Source organism: Falco naumanni, chromosome 18, assembly GCF_017639655.2.
Source record: "Falco naumanni isolate bFalNau1 chromosome 18, bFalNau1.pat, whole genome shotgun sequence".
Classification (NCBI taxonomy): Eukaryota; Metazoa; Chordata; class Aves; order Falconiformes; family Falconidae; genus Falco; species Falco naumanni.
In genome coordinates, this window is record NC_054071.1 from 4,784,566 (window position 1) to 4,804,173 (window position 19,608).

General features: G+C 65.0%; 2 protein-coding genes across 12 annotated transcripts in view; one reads left to right on the forward strand and one right to left on the reverse strand.

Moving 5' to 3' along the window:
- The window catches only part of SRCIN1 (SRC kinase signaling inhibitor 1), a 69,169-nt gene extending 67,263 nt beyond the window's left edge, over window positions 1-1,906 (forward strand). For 8 of the 11 annotated variants that reach the window (XM_040617677.1, XM_040617675.1, XM_040617676.1 and 5 more), the window contains one exon: window positions 822-1,906. In XM_040617677.1, the coding sequence (XP_040473611.1) occupies window positions 822-1,331 (510 nt within the window). In that variant the 3' untranslated portion in view covers window positions 1,332-1,906. Of the gene's footprint in view, window positions 1-20 lie in introns of all 11 variants that reach the window. The other 3 variants (XM_040617678.1, XM_040617685.1, XM_040617680.1) reach the window with 2 other exon arrangements.
- Window positions 1,907-3,973: 2,067 nt separating this feature from the next.
- ARHGAP23 (Rho GTPase activating protein 23) overlaps window positions 3,974-19,608 on the reverse strand; it is a 31,654-nt gene continuing 16,019 nt past the window's right edge. Inside the window, 23 exon segments of the mRNA XM_040617577.1 lie at window positions 3,974-6,257; window positions 6,371-6,402; window positions 7,932-8,025; window positions 8,140-8,181; window positions 8,301-8,426; window positions 8,631-8,720; window positions 8,834-8,907; window positions 9,236-9,314; window positions 9,910-10,065; window positions 10,147-10,265; window positions 10,445-10,572; window positions 10,871-10,932; window positions 12,180-12,479; window positions 12,581-12,718; window positions 12,869-12,926; window positions 13,027-13,138; window positions 13,279-13,434; window positions 14,180-14,978; window positions 14,980-15,642; window positions 16,638-16,692; window positions 17,009-17,087; window positions 17,475-17,567; window positions 18,438-18,462. Coding sequence (XP_040473511.1) covers window positions 5,244-6,257; window positions 6,371-6,402; window positions 7,932-8,025; window positions 8,140-8,181; window positions 8,301-8,426; window positions 8,631-8,720; window positions 8,834-8,907; window positions 9,236-9,314; window positions 9,910-10,065; window positions 10,147-10,265; window positions 10,445-10,572; window positions 10,871-10,932; window positions 12,180-12,479; window positions 12,581-12,718; window positions 12,869-12,926; window positions 13,027-13,138; window positions 13,279-13,434; window positions 14,180-14,978; window positions 14,980-15,642; window positions 16,638-16,692; window positions 17,009-17,087; window positions 17,475-17,567; window positions 18,438-18,462 — 4,494 coding nt within the window. The 3' untranslated portion in view covers window positions 3,974-5,243.

A 19,608-nucleotide genomic window follows, 5' to 3' on the forward strand; every position in this document is an offset into this window, starting at 1 on the left:
GACATCCCCTTCCCATCCAGTAACGCGTGGGACCAGCTCATCTCCTGCTCTTTGTGGTGGACCTTTTCCAGCTGCTTGACCTCAGGCCTAACTCAATGCTGCTTCTGAACAAACTCCTGTTTGGTTCTTGGTTGTTTCCTTTTGGTTTTTTCTCCCTTTTTTTTTTTTTTCCTTCTTTCTTTTTCGCCTTTCTTTTCTCTTTTCTTTAAGAAACTGTTTGACTTCCCTCCCCTTTCTCCTCCTCCTCCTCCTCCTTGAATCTTGCTTTTCTTTCTAGGCCGCTAGACCATCTAAAGAGGCTAGTGAGACTTCCCCCACGGTCTCAGAAAAACCCGCATCTGGCAGAACATCCATCCCCGTATTGACTTCCTTTGGGGCAAGGAACTCCTCCATCTCATTCTGAGCATCCTTGCCAGCTCCACCCAGCCGCTCTCCTGCTCCTGGGGCCGGGCTTCTCTCTTCCTTGGGCTCCTCCTCCCCGGGACTTGTCTTCTTGAGGCACCTGAAGGGATCGCCACCCGTCCCTCTCTTTCTGTTTTTTCAATGTCTTGCTCCAATGTGGCCGACCTCGTGTCTCGCCTCCGCTCCACCACGGCCCGACTTGTGTCTCGCCTCCGCTCCGCCACGGCCCGACTTCTGTCTCCCATCTCGCTCCGCAATGGCCAACCAGCCACTTTCTGTTTCTCTCTCTCTCTCTCTCTCTCTCTCCCCCTCTCTCCTCCCTTTTCCTTGACTTTCTCCTTTTCGTTTTGTGGGTTGCTGTTGGTTTGGGTTTTCTCCCTCCCTCCCTCTCGCACCCTGCCATTTTCTGTTTATTTAAGAGCTCTCAGAGCTTCACTCCACCAGTTTCACCAGCTTCGAGCAAGGAGGACACAGGGCAGTGCCGGACCCCGCTGCCCGCACCGGCAGCACCCCTTCCACCACAGAAAGGTGGGAAACAGCGGCTGCTGAAGATGCCCCCGACACCCCCAGACCCGACCGCTCGCCCGCCGCTGAGCGTCCCGGCAGCCACGACACCCACCCGCCCGGAGGAGAGGATGCTCAGCGCTCCAGCCAGGTCCTGGCGGTGGGTGCTGGGCGGCACCGCGGCCGGGCTGCGTCCTTCGCTGGCCGAGGGGTCGGTGCCGTGCCAAGGGGGTGTCCCGCCAGCCCCCAGCCCCAGCTGTCCCCGGGGATGGGGTGCGATACGAAGGCTGGCGGGAGGGGGACCCGAGACCGGTGCCACGGGGTGTCCGGGCGTGCCAGAGGGGCTGAAGGCTGAGGGTGTAAAATGGGGAGGGGGTAGAGACGGGTTGAGTTGGGCTGCCCGTCGACCCGGGGTCGGAACGTAGCACTTTACATGGTCTCCGGGCGCGGTGGCTGGGGCAGAGGGATGCTGTGATGCTGGGGGGGTGTCCGACAGCACAGGGACACCCTGCCAGACCCCTGTCCCCTTCCCGAGTGCCACGCGCCCTTGGGGACAAGCAGGCAGGACAGATCCCCGGACCCCCCTGCTCCGGCAGAGGTGCCGGCTGGGGACCCCACGCCGCAGCCAGCGCCACGTGGTCCATCCCTGGGGGAACAGCCCCCTCCAACCTGGGGGGGTGTCCCCAGGGTGCGGATGCCCACCCGAGCTGGGTGTGCGTGTGCGTGTGTGTGCGTGTGCGCTGCGGGCGCAGACCAGCCGCAGTGCAACACGAGATCGAATCACTCCTTTCGTTGGCTAGTTCGTCCTTGGGTTGGTTTTTTGTTTTTGGTTTTTTTTTTTTTTCAAATTCTTTTTCTTCTTTGCCCCCCCCCCTCTTTTTTTTGTATATCAATGATTTTTGTACAGAAGAACGAGCCTTTTTTGAATAACAAAGAGGAAAAAAAAAAAAAAACACAAAAAAAAATAATAATCATGATGCAATTTCTTTGGATTGCAAAAAGCAACTCTTTACATTTAAGTGAAGTGTCTTAACATTTTATATTGTTTTAAAAAATATATTTACATATTATATATATATAATATACGTAATATAAATATATATAAAAATATTTAAAAAGAAAAGAAAAGAAATAAATCTCTTCACGTCTGGTATATTAGGGGGTGGATTTTCTTCCCTGGTTAGACTATAGGTCCTTGTGATTTTGAGAGGGTCGGTTCCCTGCGGCTTGTTAGCCCTCGTGCTGAGCTCGCATCATCCGTCCAGCACCTTCCTTATCCCATCCCCATCCCCCGCCGGAGCAGGGGGTGGAAGGGGCCGGGTGCCCCCCGGGGCCACTGACACCCATGGGTGACGGCCCCGGGGTCGGGATAGCACCCACCTCCCGGCAGCAATAGCAGTCACTTGATGCGTTTTATTTAATTTTTAATTATTTTTTCTTGGTACCAAAGTGAAACACTGTAGCAAAGCCGCAGCTTCTTATGGCCCCGGGAGGGGGGGGGGGGGGGGGTACCCTCTCTCTCCCAGCCTTACCCCCCCCTCCCAACCCCCCACCCCCTCTCCATCCCGGTGCTCCCACGGGGCTGGACATGGCACCCTCTGTCCTGCCAGCACCCATGGGGGGGAACCTGCAGACAGCCCCCCCCCCCCGACCTTGCTGTCCCGGGGGTGTGAGGGGGACAGGTGCCACCGGACCCCTGGGGACATGCGGGTGCAAAGGGGTCAGGGGGGCTGTAGTTAGTGCAGCCCCATCCCCGTAGCACCCATGGGTGTGCTGGGACACCCATCCCGCTGGGAGCAAGCTCGGGGTGTGGGGGGGTCCATGCTATTGCCCCGGGAGCCCCCTCCCAGGCATCACTGCTGGTGTGGGTGCCATGCTGCGGGCCCCCCCCCACCTCCAGACCACTGGGTGATGGGGTGCATGGTGCTGGGCGGAGGGGTGCTCGGCGCTGGGGGAGGGGGTGCACGGTGCTAGCTTGCACCCATTGCTCCCCGCCCCCACCCCCCCCCCCCCGCCCTGCTGCCCATCAGGCTGGTTTCTCTGTGAGCGTGTGTCTCTGCGTGCGTGTGCGTCCGTCCTTTCATGGCATCGTGCAAACGTCCGTGAGCACCGACCCTGGTGCCTTCGCTGAAGCAAGAGGACAAAAAAAAAAAAAAAAAAAAAAAAATATTTAAAAACAAACAAACAAACAAACAAAAACTTGATTCTGGTTTAAACCAGGAAAAAAAATAATCAAATAAATAAAATAAAAAAAAAGGACAAAAAAAAGGAAAATGTTGCAAAAACGATCCCAAAAAAAAAGCGCTGCCTGCATCGTGCATGTGTCGGAGGCGCCCGCTGCATGCGCACCCCGCTTTACTCGTCTGGATGTTGTTTAAAAAAGGCTAAGACTTTTAAAAGGAAAAAAAAAATAGAAAAAAAAAAGAAAACAAAAATTCCTAATACTCTTTAGAGGCTGTTTTGGGGTTTCTACGACGTTGTGTGTCTCTTAGCATGAATTTTCTTGTGAACTGTTTTAAAAGAAAAAAATAATTAAAAAAAAAAAAAAAAAAAAAGGCCTTGCACAGGGCGGAGGCGGGGGCTGGGGGGGGGGGGCTGGCCCCCCGCCGCCCCCACCCTGTGCCCATCGCTGTCCCTGTGTCGCTGTGGGTGCCATGGGTAGTTCTGTGCGCAACGTGACCATTGTAACTTGCAAACTCCGATGACAAAGGGTTGCTTTTTATTTTTTCTTTTCCCTTTATTACTTTTCTTTTCTATCAGAGTGTCTGGCTTTAATAAAATTACTTTTTTTTTTTTCTCTCTGGCACTTTTTTCCCCCCAGGTTTGGTCTCTTGTTGTGTCGCTGTGCCGGTGATGGGGTGGGACATCCCTGGTCCCAAGACCACCCCGGTGCCACATCCCCTGGGGAGGGTTATGGGTGCAGGGGGGGCAGCTCCTTCCCCCCAGGCTCATGGAAAAGCCAGGATAAATCCTGCCCCAGGTGCTGCTGGTGCTCCAGGACCTGCAGCACAGGGAAACGGGGATCCGTGTACTGACACCCCCCCCCCCCGAGCAGGGGAAGCAATAACAGCAGCAAACCACCTCCTTGAATAACCAGTTTATTTCCAATATATAGACCAGGACTGGAAGGGGCAAAGCAGGGGGGGCTTGTTGGATTTTTTATTTTTTTTTTATTTTTTTTTTTTTTCAGTTTTGCATATACCGGCTCCACGGCCGACTCGTACAACACGCCGGGGGGGGCACATGCAGGAGGGTTTAAAAATTCAACACTGGTTCAGCACATCCCCTGCTCGGGGCTGGCCTTTCAGCTGAGCAAAACTTCTTAAAAAATCCTTATAAATCCTTTGGAATATGTTACACAGTCAGAGACGATATTTAAAAAAAAAAAAAAAAAAAAAACAAAAAAAACCCCCAACAAAAAAAAAAAACAACTTTACAGCAAATATTTGCATAATGGATGAGAACGACACGGAGAAGAAACAGTGACGTGACTTGACAACCCCCCCCCAACCCCGCAGTGGCTGCCCAAGCCTGTGGCACCTGTGTGCCAGCAGGGTGAGGCTGGGGGTCCCCACATCCCCCCCGCCGCGTCCCCTCTGGTGGCTGCACCGCGTCCCCTTCCTAAAGTGCTTCTGGGATGGAGGGGTAGGAAGGGGAGCGGGGCTGGGGAGGGGGCTGCACCGTGCCGTGCTGTGCCATACCATGCCATGCCGTGCCACACGCCAGCTCCCCAGCCGCAGCTCGTGGGGGTGTGGGGGACAGCGGTGTCCCCCCGCCGCAGGGTGCCCCTTTACGCCAGCATCGCTTGGGTGCAAACACCCACCCCGTGGGGACCCCGTCCATCGTGCCAACGGCCAGGCCAGCTGGCACAGAGCCCGGCACGCGCGGCACAGAGCACGGCCACGCCAGGGCAACAGCACCGAGGTCCCCGAGGTCCCCAAGGTCCCCAGCACAGGGAACATCCCCGGCGAGGGCAGCCGCAGCACCCAGGGAAGCGCCCGCACTTCGCACGGCTGCGGCTGGGGCCACCACCACCCTGGGGGGGGGGGACAGTCCCCATGACCCCCCCCCCTCAACTGTCCTGGCACTGCCCATGGGCCAGGGTACCGTGGGATGGGGCCAGGCTGCGGCATGGGACCACCGTGGGACCCTACTGGTCCCCAGAGCAAGGAGGACAGGGTGGCCTTGTCCCCCCGCTGCGGCGTAGGGGGGGCCACAGGGACTTGTTAAATAACAGCAGCTTGTCCAGAGCACAATTAAATACAAGAACGAAGGCGAGTCCTTAAATTAAACACTGGCTGGGGAGGGGGGAGCCGCGGCGAGCGCATCCTGGGAGGTCAGAGACACTGGGGGAAGCGCAGGGGGGCTGGGGGGCCGGGGCTGCCCGGGGGGGTCTTGGTGCCCGGCCCCGTGCCAGGCTGTGCCGTGGTGGGTGCCGGTGGCCGGGCTTTGGTGGACTCCAGGCTGCTGAGCCCCGAGTCCTTGTCACGGCAGGGTCCCGGGGCCACCTCCAGCCCCCGCGGCTCCTTCCACTCGTTGAAGTTGAGGTCCTTGAGGCCCCCCGGCACCACCACCGTGTGCCGGCGCCAGCTGCTCTTCTTGCGGCGGGTTTCGGGGGAGTGGGCTCGGCGCAGGTGGACCCCCATGTCGTCAGCAGAGACCCGCAGGTGCTGCCGGAGCTGCTCCCGCAGCGAGGGGCGCCCAGGGGGGGCCCAGCCCGGCTTCTCCCCGGTGGGTGCCGGGGTCTCGCTGGCCGGCCGCGGCCGCCCCAGCTTCCTCCGGGCCAGCGTGTCGCACTGGATCAGGCGGTGGGAGTTGAACGAGGGGCGGCCGAGGGGGGCCTTATCCCCATCCCCTGTCCCCCCATCCACCTGCCCCGGCCGAGGACCCTCCCGGCTCTCCGTGTCCGTCTCCATGTGGCTGAGCTCGCTGCGCTCGTCGTCCGCCTCCTCCCCGCGGCTCCCGGCCACCGACTGCACCTCGGAGCAGAGGCTGCGGTCCATGGTGGACAGCGTGGAGTAGCCCGACACGATGGAGCGGGCGTCCGGCGCCAGCTCAGCCCCAGCACCCCCAGGCTCCAGGGAGCTCTCCCGCTCCATCCTAGCTGGGCTGGGGTCTGCCGCCTTGGTGCCGGTGCCGCGGGGGGCTTTGCTGGGTCCTGGCAGGGCAGCCACGGTCCCCTCATCCTCCTGCTCCCGGCCCGGGGTGTCCCTGCGCTCTGCATCGTCATCGGTGCTGCTCCCGACACCCTCGGCCTCTCTCCTCTTCTTCCTCTTGCGGGCAGCGGCCGACACAAAGGGGATGGCGAGGAGCTCCCGGTGCGGCGGTGCCTTTCGCGACGGCCACGTGCCCTGGGAATAGGGTGACACCGGGGTCAGGGATGGCGGTGCCGGGGTTCGGGCCAGGCACTGTGCCCCAGCCATAGCATCCCACCCCGCCAGCCCCCAGCCCGGGACCCTCTTACCTTTGGTTTGGCGGAGCCGCTGCGGGTTGAGCCTGTAAAGCAGAATGGAGAGGAGGGGGTTAGCCAGGTCATGGGGGTGGGTGCGTGCTGGGGAGGGGGGTCGGTGGGTAGAGCTGGGGGATGCTGCTCCGTTCCCCCAAACCAGGAGAGGAACAGAGCGGGGCAATCAGAGCGGCTGGCCCCTGGCAGGGATGCCAACACCGAGCAGGTTGGTGTGCCGGCAGCTGCAGGAGGGGCTGGGAGGCTTTGGGGGGGTGGGGGGGTCCGGTGGTGCACAGGGGTCCCTGGCACTGCTCGCTGGCTGCAGGGCCTCAAGGTGAGGAGCGGGGATATGGGGGAGGAGGGGCACAGGCACACACAAGTGGGAAACACAGTCAGGACCCCACTGGCAGGACCCCAACCGTCCCACGGCCACAAGGCACAGAGGGGACTGGGGCTGGGCACTGGGCACGGCACTGCCACCGCCACCACCACGGCACTGGGACAGGGCATGGGGATCCGGCTTGATACCACATCCAGCCTGGGAGTGGGGGCTGGGCCAGGCTGTGCCAGAGGGGCTGTGCCAGGCCATGGGGCTGCCCTGGCTCCACAGGGGGGTTAGGGGTCAAGTGGGGACACAGGGGTGACAGGCAGCGCTGGCCCCGCTGCCCAGGTGTGAAGGACAAAGACAAGACAACAGGCACCCTCTCCCGCCCCGCACGCCCCGGGATGGGGTTAGCAGCCACTGACGACGAGAGAGGGGGAGGCGGAAAGGGGGTGCTGACCCTCCCTGGGGCACGGGGACCACCATACCCCGGCGTCAGAGCGCGCCGGTACCGGGACACCCCGCACCCATCCCTGCCAAAGGATGCCAACTGCAGCCCCAGTGCCACCGCAGGCACCGGGCAACGATGTGGGCAAACCAGGGTTCAAGGATCTGGGGCTCCCCAGGGGCTCGGCAGCCCCTCCTCAAGCTGGGAACCCTGGGGACAGTGGCCAAGCAGGACAGGGTCCCCTTCCCTCCCGCCACCCCCTTGCTCCCGCTCTCTCGTGGTCACCCCGAGGAGTTAGTGCGTGAGCAATGCACCCAGCATCAACACTGTACCCGCTCTAGCTCTCGAGGAGGTCCGCTGGAGGAGGAAGAGGAGGAGGAGGAGGAGGAAGAGGACAGCACAGAGAAGTTCAAGGAAAGAACGTAAGAAATCAGTCGAACATCAAAGTCTCCCGGTCTCTGAGTTGGCAGCGTGGGCTGGGGCGGGGGAGCGGGCGCGGGCAGGGGTCCCACGGGCTGCCAGTGTGCCGCAGCCGGCTGGGTTTGCAGAGGGATGAGGAGCAGCCACCGGAGAGAAGGGTGACGGGAAAGGGTGGGGAGGGGGCTACACTGGCACCCCCAGAGGGGGTGTCCCCGCTTTCCAGTGAGGAGGGTGCTGGGATGTCCCGCTCCAGCACGCAGGGGTTTGCCGTGCCCGCGGCGAGCCAGGCTCGTGCCCGCGGCGGTGCAGGCACGGGGGGATGGAGCATCGCCCCGGGGTGCCCCGGTGCCACGACCGGAGGGACCGTTGCCGCCGACACTGCTCCTCACCTGTGGCATCACCGGGCGCCGCGGTCCTGCCAATGTTGGGGAGCAGGTACTCGATGTTGGGCACGGACTGCGCCTCCTTCTCATCCACGGGGGTCTGCAAGGGGAGGGGGCACGGTGGTCAGGTGGCTGTCGACAGCACCCCTGCTCCCAGCCAGGGGGCTGCACCCCCCCTGTCCCACAGTGTGTCCCCCACGGGGACAGGACTCACCTTCTCGCCCTTGTCCTCCTTGTCACTGAAGAACCAGTCCGACTGCGGGGGAGATGGCAGAGGGGTTAGGGACCGGCGAGGAGCGGTGGGAGCTCGGTGTGGCCGGATCAGCCCCTTCCCCCAGCCACGCCGCTGCCCACCCACCCACCGACGCCGCTTACGTGCTGGATGAGGGTCTCCACGATTTTGTAGCGGTCAGGCATGTGCGTCACCATGTCGGTCATGTTGTCCTCGGACGTCCGCACCAGTGTGGGGCCGAACACCAGCGCCAGGTTTCGGGGCTCCATCTGCAACCGGAGCCGGGGTCAGTGCCTGCCTGTGGCCACCCCTCACCATCCACCGCTCCATCGGGCACCAACCCCCTTCCCACCCCGCCGTCAGCTGCAGCTCAGCCCAAGCTGGGGGGCTCGAGGTGGGCCGGGGGTCCCGGAGAGCCTGCCTGGCACTGGGACGGTGCCCGGGGCTGGGTGCCCAGGGTGGGTGGACGGTACCTTGTTCTTCTCCGAGTGGTCAGCGATGGTCTTCAGGTGACCCACCAGGAATTTGAGTGTCTCGTAGTAGTGACCTGGCAGGTCCCGGATCTGTGGGGAAACACTGGGTCACCTCTTTGCTTACCCTCCCCACCTTTCTCACCTGCACAGCCCCCAGGGTGGGGGTCCAGGGCTGTGCCCCCCACCCCACCCCATCTCCCTACCAGCTTCCGCAGCGTCCTCATCCTCTCGCTGGCATCCTCTATCCGGTTGGCCTCGATAAAGTCGTTGTACTTATCTGAAAGCGAGACACGGGGGGACGCGGATCAGAGCTGGCGGAGGGGAGAGGAACCCCCCAGGGCCAGGGACCCCCAGCTGGACCAGCTGGAGATGCTGGGGACAGGGCTGGGTGCTGGTGGGCCCCCACTGGGATGGGGCACAGATGGGCAAAGGAGGGACAAGGAGGGGTCGCAGGGTCTGGGGACCTGTCCGCAACATGGAGGGGGGGGGGGGGATGGGCTCTGGGGCTGCCAGGCAGCCGGGTACCACCCATCAACACGCGGCCATCGGCAGAGGGTCACTCTGGGGGCTCTGGGGGCTCCGCTGGCCGGGGTGCAGCGACTCACCGTCAGTGAAGAGGGGCTCGGGCAGCTTTCGGAAGAAGGATTTCAGCAGGCTGCTAATGACGTTCAGATCCTGCCAGCGCTGCGGGGGAAAGAAGGGGCTGCTCAGAGGGACCACGCCAGGCAAGGCAGGAGCCAGCAGGAGAATGTCCCCAAGCCGGGGGAGCCCCAGGCCACCAGCACCAGGGGGGACACCAGCCAGCACCACCACGACTGGGCGGATGGCAGGACAACTTTCCCCAGTCTGCGTCTGGCAGGGAAAGCCCTGTGCCACTGCAGCACCGTGGCGAGATGTGAGGGGACAAATGTGTCCCCAAGGTGCCACCGACACTGCTGCCACCGACCACTAGGCGGCCCTGCCACCCCAGGGACGGTCACGGCGATGGAGACGGGGATGGTGATGGAGACGGGGATGGTGATGGAGACGGGGATGGTGATGGAGACGGGGATGGTGATGGAGACGGGGATGGTGATGGAGACGGGGATGGTGATGGAGACGGGGATGGTGATGGAGACGGGGATGGTGATGGAGACAGGGATGACCACGTTGGAGACAAGGATGATGTTGGAGACAGGGATGGAGACAGAGCCATGGACCAGGACAACAGCCCCAAGAGCATCCCGGAGGTGTAGGGATAGGGACGGGGACAAGGACATGAAGCCTGCCCTGCCCTCACCTCATCCTGCAGGTTGATCTCCGTGGCTCCCTTGTTGAGCTGCTCCTGCAGGCTGGACACCACGGCGTTGTTCCCGGGCACGCGGTAGATGCCCATGTACTCCAGCCCTCGGTCCTCCACCACCTTGCAGCAAGCTTCCACGATCAACGGGACATTCTGCAGGGACAGGGAGGAGGTGACGGAGGTGCCAGGGCTGCACAGGGTCCCCGAGGGCTGGCACTGCCGGTGTGGCCGTACCTTATTGTCCGGGGCAGGCTGGCAGTCCTCCAGCCTCACGCCAAAAGCCCGGGGGGCAGATTTCTTGTTCTTCTTCATGATGTTGATGCCCCATGGGGCTTTTTGGGAGCTGCTCTCATCTGGGGAGAAAAACCCACAAGATCACTTGCTAACGAGCCGGGATAAATGGGAAGAGCATCCCCGCTGCCCTATGGGGACGAGCACGATGGCAGCCCTGGGGCGAGGCACCCCCTCCTTGCAAAGCCCCCAGGGGTGTTTGCCCTGCAGGGGTGCCCCCCACCGCAGGGGTAGGACCTACCTTTTGTGACAGCTGCATCCTGCCTGGGGGACCGGGGTGCGCTGGTTCCCGTCTGCTTCAGGAACTCGGCTCGGATCCCCAGCCCACGAGGGCCCTTGGGTGAGGAATCGGGCTTGGTGCCCGCGGGGCTGCGGGGAGAGCGGGGGGCTCAGGCGGGGCACCAGCCCGGCGCAAAACCTCCCGGCAAACCTCTTCCAGGCTGCCTGAATCCTACGGGAACCCCTGGGGAGCACTGAGCCGCTTTAAGCCTTTGCTTGGTACCAGTTTGGCCAAACCGGACCCTGCCGGCACCCTGAGTGATGCCGGGTGCCGCCGGCACCTCCGGCACTGCCCCATCAAGGGAGGCACCGGCTTGGCTCCATCACCGTGAAACTGAGATGACTAAAGCACGCGGGGTCTCAGCGCCCACCGCCCCGGGGTCCGTACCTCACTTTCCGGTAGTCGTTTAACTTCTTGTTGATAAGCGCCTGGCTGGCAAAACCGGGGTCCTGGGGAGGCAGAGAGAAGAGGGGAAGGGAGAGCTTGAGCAGCGCGTCCGCCGGAGGCCCCGGGCGAGTCCACGCTCTGCCGGGCACCACGTAGGGCCAGGCAGGACCAGGCAAGGGCAGGATCGGGTCCCCACTGCCCCGAAACGGCTGGTGCCCGCCAGTGCTCGCCGCCCCGTTGGGGTCTCCGGTGCTCCGTGCTGCGGTGCGGGGCGGCACGCGGGGTCCGAGCCGGACGCAGAGGCTCAGGGACAGGCGCATCCCTCCGTGGCACACACACCTCGATCTGCCCACACCGGGCGCACCCGCTGCACCACACAGTGTCCAAAGACACGCATCCATCCCTGCGGGATGCTGCCCACAGGGTCCTGCCTGGCAGCACCGCGGCCCCAGCAGGTACCCGGATGGCTCCACATGTTCTGACCTGGCAGTACCTTCCCTGTGCTGGCACTGCCAGCCCCACCGAGCCCCCTGCACCCTGCAGAGCGGGGCTGTGCCACAGAGAACCAGAGACCACTCCGAGCTCAACGCACCCTCCAGGGACGGAGCCTGCCACAACCCTGGCACGATCACCGCAACCACACTGAGGCCATCCCGGCACCACCGGGAGACGGCATGCAGCCAGCCCAGCATCGGCACATCCAGCCCCACGGACGATCCTCTGCTGGAGCCCGCAGCCCCACGGAGCAGCTCTCCCCATCTCAGACCCGACCGACCCATTGCACAGACCACGGCTGCCCAGCGCGGGCTCAGCCCCGACCCAGCGCCAGCCCCGGCAGCCGGCAGCACCGCACGGGCACCGTGCCCAGCGCCGGCAGGGAGCTCCCTGCCAGATCTCTCTCCACAAAAGGAACCACAACACGCCACGGCAAGAGCCACGACACACCACGGCAGAGCCACGCGTGCTCCTCTCCCACTACACGACCAAATGCTGCCGGCGGATCCGGCACCGACCCTGCCTGGATGCGCTGCTGCGGCGCACGGGGAGCCACACCATCTCCACCAAGCATCCCGGCGCACCCTGCCCTGGCCGAGGCCAGCGGAGCCGCGCTCTTCTTGGACACCGCGGTGCCCACAAGCCCCCATGCACCCCTGGGAGCACGGCACGGGCCGGGCGAGCCCCACAGCAGCCGGCCGCGCAGGGGCTGGCCGTGGCCTGGGGAAGCAGCACAAGGCAAAGAGCTGGAGAGAGCCGAGGCGGTTAGTGCCGGGAGAGCCAGAGGCAGCCAGGAGCCCCATGTGGCTCTCACCTCGCCCTCAGCCTTGCTGTTCTCCCTGATGACTTTGATCCAGGCCAGCATGTCTTCCCGATCCTCTGCCTGAAAGAGATATTCACAGAAGTCAGCGGTCGTCAGGCGGAAGACGTGCTTCCTCTTGGTCTCGCTGTAGGAGATGTCCACCAGGCACGCTTGGATGCTGATCGGCGGCTCCTCCTCACCTGGGGCCGGGGCGCAGGTCACCGCCTCCCGCCTGTCCTTGCACAGGTACAGCGAGTGAGTGCGCAGCACGGCGAAGACGCGCTTCCACTGCCGGATGCCTCCACCGACCTTCTGCGGGGAGAAGGGATGGCGCACGGACCTCAGGGATGCTCGCGGCGGGGAGTCTCCCCTGCATCGCCGGCTGGGCGCGGGGAGGGGGGACACCCGCCTACCTTCCCCTTTTTGGTGAGGATCTGCTTGCAGTGGAGCCAGCCCTCCTTCCTCACGGCACTGAACGGGACGTCCGAGAGGTCGGAGGTTGAGTGTCTTTTGGAGCGGGCGTCTTCGGACGTGCCAAGGCTGTCCAGAGACTGCGGGAGGACCGGCGGGCACTGTTGGGGTGATGCCATCGGCACCCCCTGCTCCACCAGGCAGAGCAGCCCCGGGCTACCCTCCTATAGAGATGCCCAGGCAGGGGGCACCCCCGGGACCCCCAACCCTCACCCCCACACTGCACTCACCCCATCGGTGAAGAAGCTCCTCAGCATGCGGAGGCTGGGGACCCGGCTGGGCATCCTCCTGGGGGGATAGCAGCCCCCGTGAGTGGGACGCTGGGGAGGCGATGGGAGCCAGACGGCGGCAGCACTGGGAAGGGCGGGGGGGGGTGGTCCAGCCCTACCTTAGGATCTTCCCCTCATCCCGAAATGCATTCAGACCATCGTCGCAGGACTTGGAGCGCTCGGTGGTGATGGCCAGGAGGTAGGACGAGCGACGGCCGGCCTTGATGCTGCCTGCGAGGGGGTGAAGGGCGAAGCACATGCTGCTCAGCCCACTGGGCTTGAGGCACAGCTCCAGGGTGGGGGGCTGCTCCTCCCCATCCTTCTGCCCACTGTGGCCCCCAGGACCATTCTCCCCCCTCCCCAGCACTTACTGCAGTCCTGGGAGTAGTGCCGGCTCAGGGCAAAGGCAAAGGTGGGCGAGGAGGGGCTGGTGGCGACGGCAGGCGCGGAGTTCATGGCACTGGAGACCACCGAGGAGGCGGGGACGTGCTTGGCCTTCAGGTCAATGCTGGGGCTGGTGGGTTCATCTGCGAGATGGGTGGGCAGTTACAGGAGGGGTTGGGGCAGGACGGGGCTGGGGATGTCCCTGCTGGAACCCCCCCAGCACTTCTGGCAGCTGGTGGGTTTGTTGGTGGGGGGACATGCTCGCACCCCCAGCAAAGCCAGGGGCCACCAGTGCACCCGGACCCTCCTGCAGAGCAACCCTGTGGCTCCCCCATCCCCACCCCCTCCCCTCCCTCCCCATCTGGCCCCAGGGTCCCTTCCTGGGAGCAGGCACGGGGCAGCCTGCGGTGCGGGAGGGGACAGAGCTGGCAGCTCCCCCCAGACCCATCTGGGTCCCCAGGGGCAGACGTGGCTGGGCGGGGAGGTCCCAAGGGAGACAGGGAGAGGGTCATCCCGGACACATCCCCGTCCCCACTGCGGAGCAGGGCAGGAGCTTGCAGGGCTCCAGTTCACACCCAGCTGTGCCCAGTAAGAGGTACCAGGGGCTGGGCAGCAGGTGCAGGACAGCAGAAGGATGAGGCTACTCGAGTCCGAACCCTGGCACCCCAGCGCCTGTGGCCCTGCTCGGGGACAGCGTGCCCAGAAGGATGTGGGACACTGTGTGGTGCTGGGCACGGCAGGGTGCTGGGCACTGCGGGTGCTGCTGGCACACATCCACGGATGGATGCTCTGGAATTGTGCAATTCACCCTGTCCCCCACATGTGCCCACCCTGGCACGGGACTTGCTAACCCCCTGTCCCGGGGGCAGCCACCCCCCGCCGACTCACCGATGAAGGGGATCGATGCCAGCGAGTCCTCAGGGGCTGCCAAGGGAGCCACACGCCGGCCTGGCCGCTCGCCTGCCAGCCTCTCCCCTTTGCCGCTGGCCGATGGGGGGTCGCAAATGTCCGTCTCCTTCACCCCCTCGGGGAAGACAAAGTTCATCTGCCGCAGCGGGGGTGGCATCTTGCGGCCCGTGGGTGGCTTCTGCCGCAAAACCACCTCTTCCCTCCGCTCCTCTGGCGGCTCGGGCACCCGGCTGCTCTCTGGCCGCTGCTCCCTGGGCACGGTGGGGACCGGCGGGGGGCCGGTGGGTGGTGGGACGGCAGGGACCACGCTCTCTGGCAGTGGGGCGGCCGACCGCTGCGAGATGCTGAAGGTGGGCAGCCCACCGAAGGCTGGGTCACGGAAGGAGAGGGCGTGCAGCAGCCCGGTGCGGCGCTGGAAGGACGGGCTGTAGCTCCGGTAGCCGATGTAGCCCGAATCATCCGCGCTCTGCAGGTTGGGCTGCGACGGGTGCTTCTGCACCGGTGCTGGCTCCCGGGAGGAGGAGGAGGAGGAGGAGGAAGGCGCAAAGGAGGCATGCGGGATGGGTTGCCCGACAGCAGCGACGGTGGCCCGGCAGACCCTCTCAGGTGGCCACGCGGAGCGGTCGAGGTGGGGCGAGAGCAAGGCGCTGGGCTCCAGCGCCTCCATGGAGCGCCCGTAGCGCCCCAGGTAGTGATCGGAGCGGGCGCGGGGCGCCCAGCCCTCGCGGGAGGGCTGCAGCAGGGTGTCATGCGATGCGCTGTGGGGCCAGCCCCGGGGGGGCCGCCGCCGAGACCCCCAGCCGGTCCTGGGACACGCTGCGGTAGCGGGGCGGCATGGCGTGCCGCCGCTCCTCCGAGGCGCTCCGCCGCGGCTCCTGGCTGCAAAACCAGCGGGACAGAGCCTGCTGGCACTCCTGCCGGCCCGGCACCCGCTGGCTGCCCGTCACCTCCCGGGGGGAGCGCCCAGCCCCCACCAGCCCCCCAACGCCCTCCTTGAAGCCACAGTGAGTCCGGTGCTCCGGGAGGTGCCTGGGGACTCCGTAGCAGGAGGCGGTGGCGGGGGGCATCCCATAGCGGTCAGGCAGAGACGATGCGACGTTGCTGGGGCAGCTGGTGCAGGAGAAGGAGCCGGGGTGCCCGTGGGGTGCGGTGGGGCGCGGTGGGGGACCCCCAGGCTGCGGCTCGTCAGGGCGGTGCGCAGGGCTGCCGCCCACCTCGCTCCGGGTGCTGGCAAGCGTGGCGGTGCCAAGCGGGGACGAGGGGCCCGCAGCAGCGGGGCGGTGGGCACGAGTGTCCGGCGGCTGGCCCGGGGGGGGCTCTGCACCCCGCGCCTGGAAGGGGTACGTCTTCCGCGGGTAGCAGATAGGAGGGGGCTCAGGGATGCTCTGCGCCCCACCGGAGTACGGCTCATTGCCCTTCAGGTAGGCATCCTGCGAATATGCCTGTGGGGGGACGGGGACGGGGGGGGTCAGCATGGGGGGGCCAGGGCTGCAACCCCCCGTTGCCACCGCAGAGACGCTTCCCGCTCCTCCCAACCCACGAGCAAACCTCCCTGCCAGGGCGAGCTGGGCAGGGCTGGCTGCAGCCCCCCCGGGTCCCACTTCCCCCTGGGCCCCCCTGCTCCCCAGCACTGAGCAACTGGGCACCAGCACCAGCCCCTCTGCTCTCCCCAGTGCCGTGCAGCGCCCGGCCGCCCTCCCCTCCTTCCTGAAATGCCCCGGCACAGCTGGCCGCACCGCTCTCCCTTCTCACTTTTCACAGGCACCTCTGACTCCACGCCCGGGGGATCCTCAGAGCCCGGGGCAGGTACAGACATGAGACACCCCACCCTTGCCAGGGCTGTAAGACCCCCCAGCCCCATGGCAGCGGGTCCCCCAGGCTGGGGTCAAGCAGCGGTGCCAGCTTATAGCCAAGCCTGGGGTAGGTGCCGGCAGCTCCAGCAGCGGCACCACTGGGAGAGCCCTGGAAGGCAGCTGGGACCGGGGAAGCACCAGGCAAAGCCCCACGGACACCCCTCGGCTCGGGCCACCCTGCCGGGGCCATCGCTGCCCCCAGACCCCAGTCCACCAACAGCAGAGCCACCCGGGGTGCTCCAAGGACAAGCCAGACCCTGAGAGCCAGAGCAACTCGCCCTCCAGCTACGCCCAAGGATGCCCCCCCCCAAAAAAAAAACAACCAGGGGCCACGTTCCCCATCCTTCCTGACCTGGACCCCCTGGTACCTCCATTTATGCTCCTCCAGGGATGCTGGGGGGGGTCCCCAGCAAGATAAGGGCACTCGGCCACCCCTACCCAAGGCTCAGGAGGAGCAGGGGCAGGAACAGACTGGCCCCTCAGGTCTGGCAGGGCAGGAATGCTGGCACAGCCCGGGGGAGCCTTGGTGGGGAACCCAAGTCCTGGAATCAGCCTGGACCCTCGCACCCGCCTGGCAAACTCACCAGCTGGAGGATGTCCTCGTCCTTGGGCATGATGGAGAGCTCCAGCACATCGTCGCTGTGGGGAGAGGGAACAGAAGGGTCAGGCTGGCCACGGTCGGTCCCCACCTGCCCCCAGCGAGGCCAATGTCACCCTCTGCCAGATCCCCCCCGAGGAGATGAACGTCCCCATCCCCACATGATGGTCCCAGCACACTGCTGCCTGTCCCTGGTCTCCTGCAGCATCGCTGCCTGCGAGTGCCCGAGTGGCTCGCAGCTCCTGCCAACCCCAGTGACACCCAAGGGAACAGCACCCGCTGCGACGTGTCCCCTCCACGTCACCTCCCCAGCTCTACTGTCCCTGTGCTCCTTCCAGCCCCAGGAAGGGAACTCACCTGTTCTGGATCAGCGCGATGACCTGCGAGTAGGTTTTCCCGATGATGCTCTCCCCGTTCACCTTGACCAGGCGGTCTCCTGCAGCGCAGGGGGAGAAGACAAGTGTCACCGCACGCGAGGGGGGAGGTGGTGGCACTTGGCTGTCCCCACGGTCGCTCACAGCTGGGTTTGAGCTTAGCCAGGGCTTTTGCCAGGGGCAGAGCCAGGTCCTGTGTGTCGCAAAGCCAGCCCGACCCATGGGGACCCCAATGCTGCTCTGAGCATCCCAGGCCAGGGACAGGAGAGCAGAGCCCTCACAGAGCCAGGGAGCAGAGGGAAGGGGGAGAAAAAAGAAGGAATGCAAGAAAAAGAGCAAAATAAGCAAAAAAGTCCCCGGCAGAGCATCACGTGCGTCCCATGAGCGGTCTGGAGCCATCTCCAGCTTCGAGACCCCACCAGCCCAGCCGCCCCAGTGCCCCCACTCACCAGTGCGCAGCCCAGCCTGGTGTGCCGGCCCGTCCTCCCGCACGTTCTTCACAAAGATGGTGTCCATGGGCTCCAGGCGGCTCCGGGGGGGACCTGCTCCCCAGGGACAGGGTGTCAGGGAGCCACTGGCACAGCCTGACCCGTCCCACAGCAAGAAGCGTGCCTGGCCCCTTGCGGTGACCCCCTCGTGGGGACCCTCTCGCCACCCCAAGCCCAGGCGCGGCAGCCCAGCCTGCACCTGCAGAGCACACATCCTGCCCGGGGCAAAGCCCTGCTCTCAGGGCAGCCCCCCGGCCCCCAGCTCCCCCAGCCGTGGCCACGCTCTTTGCAAGAGCAAAAGCCATCGGGTGCTGCAAGAAATCAGAGGGCAAGGGGGGCCGGGGGGGTGGCAGAGGGATGGTGCCAGCACGGGATGCTGGATGCCCCCCAGGACCACCCGGAGTGAGGGCAGTGTCCCCCCAGCCCCGCTGGGCTCTGGGTGGCAGGTCTGGCCACCGCTGCCTGGGGAGCACAGCCCCGGCGCCGTGTCACCCTGCCAGCGTGCCGATCCGTTCTGACACCTTCACATTCACTCACGTCACCAGCCTCCGGGAGGACAGCAGGGCCATGTCCCTGTCCCCAAAGACCCCGCGCTCAGCCGAGCCACCCGCCGCGGGGGGCCAGCGCTGGCCATGCCACAGCCCCTCCAGCGATGGGGCAGACTCCCCCCTGGGGTGTGAGGTCCAGCAAACCTGCCAAGGGCTTTGGGGACAAGAAGCCCACCTGCCGTGCCAAGTGCCACCGCGCTGCCACCGAAGCACCACACCAGCCGATATCAGGGCTGCGGTGCCAGCCAGCGGAGACGGCAGGCTGTGTCCCCCAGCCACAACACCCACAGTGACCTGTGACAGCCGCGAGTCCCCCAGACTCCTGTGCCCACCAACCCCAGGGGGGTCCCCACGGCGGCACAGCACCAGTGCTCACCTGCTCGGTTCCCGTTCTCCTCCTCCTGCCAAAAGAAGAGAAAAACATTTATTTGGGCAGCCGTGGCAGGGGACCGGGAGCGGAGCGGAGGGGTGCCAGCCCCATGAAGCCCCTTGTGGGACCTGCGTGTCCCTCTGTCCTCCGCCGCCCCCGGCTAAAATTACCTCCTGACACCGGATCTGGCTGTGCCACCCTTGCAGCCTGGTGGGCAGGGAGAGACACCCACCGCAGCCCCCCCGGTCCCCAGCTGCTGGGGAAAGCGGCTGCTTTTGGGGCAGGGGAGCGGGAAGGTGCCCAGCCGCCCCTGTGGTGGCATCTCACCCTTCTCCTGGGTCACCAAGCCCGGCCAGGGAGAGCCTGAGCCTCCACAGGGGGGTCCCAGGGGAGGGACGGAGGGGTCTGCTGGCACCCAGGCAGCACCCAGGCAGCGGGTCCCAGTGGCAGGGACCCCTGGGAAGGGGACAGCTTTGCGCAGGCGTCCTCGGAGGGGCACCAGCCGCCAGCGGGGCTATATTTAGCCCTGCAATTATTCGGCGGCGGGGAGCGTGTCCCTGGGAGCGGGGGCACCTCTGCAGCCTCCTGCTGCACGGGGCAGGCTGGCAGGGCTGTGGTGCGCATCGCAGGGGGGGTGGCGGAGGGGTCCCAGCACCCCCTTCCCAGCCCTGGGCAGGGGACAGCCCCGGGAGCCACACGGATCTGTCTCTTGGGGTGGGAACTGCAGGGACCCCCCTGCAGAGCCCAGGGGGGTGCCCAAGCCAAGGCAGGGCACAGGGTGCTGGCACCCACGTGGGGCTGCACCCACACTGCCGAGCCCCCAGCGCCGCCACCCCGGGCGGCTCTGCCCCATGCCCGTGTCCCAGGCAGGGACCCAGGCACCGGGAAGGGGATTCCTCACTTGGCGAGTGCCAGATGCTGCCGTCTCCGTGCTCGGCTCCAGCCAGCGCAGGGCAGCGGGGACACAGCCCTGACGTCCCCAGGGCAAGCAGGTCCCCCTAGGGTACTGGGAAGGGACCAGTCTCCATCCTGGTGTGACAGGGGGACATTCCCAGTGAGGAGGATGAGGGGGCTGGTGGCATCTCTCCACAGCGCCCATCGCACGGTGGGAAGGAAAAGCCACATCCCGTGGCGTCGGCACACGGCCAGCACCGTTGCCTGTGCACCGAGTGGCCGC